The sequence below is a fragment of the Mesitornis unicolor genome, unplaced genomic scaffold (assembly GCF_000695765.1).
Source record: "Mesitornis unicolor isolate BGI_N332 unplaced genomic scaffold, ASM69576v1 scaffold24695, whole genome shotgun sequence".
NCBI classification, from domain to species: Eukaryota; Metazoa; Chordata; class Aves; order Mesitornithiformes; family Mesitornithidae; genus Mesitornis; species Mesitornis unicolor.
The window spans coordinates 1-1003 of NW_010183820.1; the positions used below are offsets into that span (position 1 = coordinate 1).

The window sequence follows — 1003 nt, forward strand, 5'->3', positions numbered from 1 at the left end:
GGGCTTGCCCTGAGCCTTAAACGGAGACAACTCTAAATACCACAAGTCAATTTTTAAAGAAAATATACAGTGGAAGCACAAAGACTTCCTGTAATAAGGATGTGATGTAATTCAGAAGTGCTCCGGAACAGCTTTTAATAGAATTTTTGAGTATTTTTGTATAAAATGGCATTTTTTTGTAAAAGCCTCACCTGATAGGACAAGGCCACTTTAGAGGGTATTTCAAATTGCATGCTGTAGTCAGATGAACCGAGTCCCATCACACCAATGGGAAGAATGAAATGTGTTGTTACGCTACCCAGCAGAATTAATTCGGGTTACTTGGAGAGCACAGAAGGTTAATTGGTGCACTGAGAAGACTATCTCAAAAACAAGTGCTCATCAGTTCTGCTCAGCAACATACTGCATTCCCCACCTGCACACTCACTTGCCTGAAGCCAGCCAAAAAGCAAAGCTGCAGATGAACACAGGACTCGAGCAGCAGGTGGGAAATCAGCCCCTAGATCACTGCCACGCTCACTGTGCGGATAAATGAAAACTTACTGCTTTAGTCATTAACTACCTGAGAGCGTCACAAGAGCATCAACGTAACACAGGTGGTAAGGAGGCTACTGTAATGCTCTGAGTTATTCTCTAAGGTCTAAAATAATGCAATAACAGGTACAGCAATGGAACAAAAGAAAACAAACCTCTGTCATTAAGCGTTTGAGGCCTTCTACCTCATCTTCTCCTGGGTTGAGCTCACCACCAGGTCTGTTAAAATAATCAATGACAGAAGCTAAAGTTATGTTTTATTACACTTACAGACTTTCACAGGTAAGCCTGGATGTGCTTCCAGACAGGGAGTTACAAATTCATGCAAGGCCATTGAGTCAAATGTTCCAAATCTTTGTTGAATTTGAAGAGAGCAGGAGAGCTTTCACCCAAACTGTGATCAAAGTAGCTGCTCTACTTCACTTTAAAAACCCTCAAAAAATAAATAAAATAGCTTTAACTTCAGCAG

At 41.1% G+C, this 1003-nt stretch overlaps 1 protein-coding gene across 1 annotated transcript in view; it reads right to left on the reverse strand.

The window, feature by feature from the left end:
* Positions 1-689: 689 nt before the first annotated feature.
* The window catches only part of LOC104540462 (cleavage and polyadenylation specificity factor subunit 5-like), a gene marked incomplete at its 3' end in the record, with an annotated part of 1483 nt that continues 1169 nt past the window's right edge, over positions 690-1003 (reverse strand). The window contains 1 exon segment of the mRNA XM_010184280.1: positions 690-753. Within this exon segment, the coding sequence (XP_010182582.1) occupies positions 690-753 (64 nt within the window).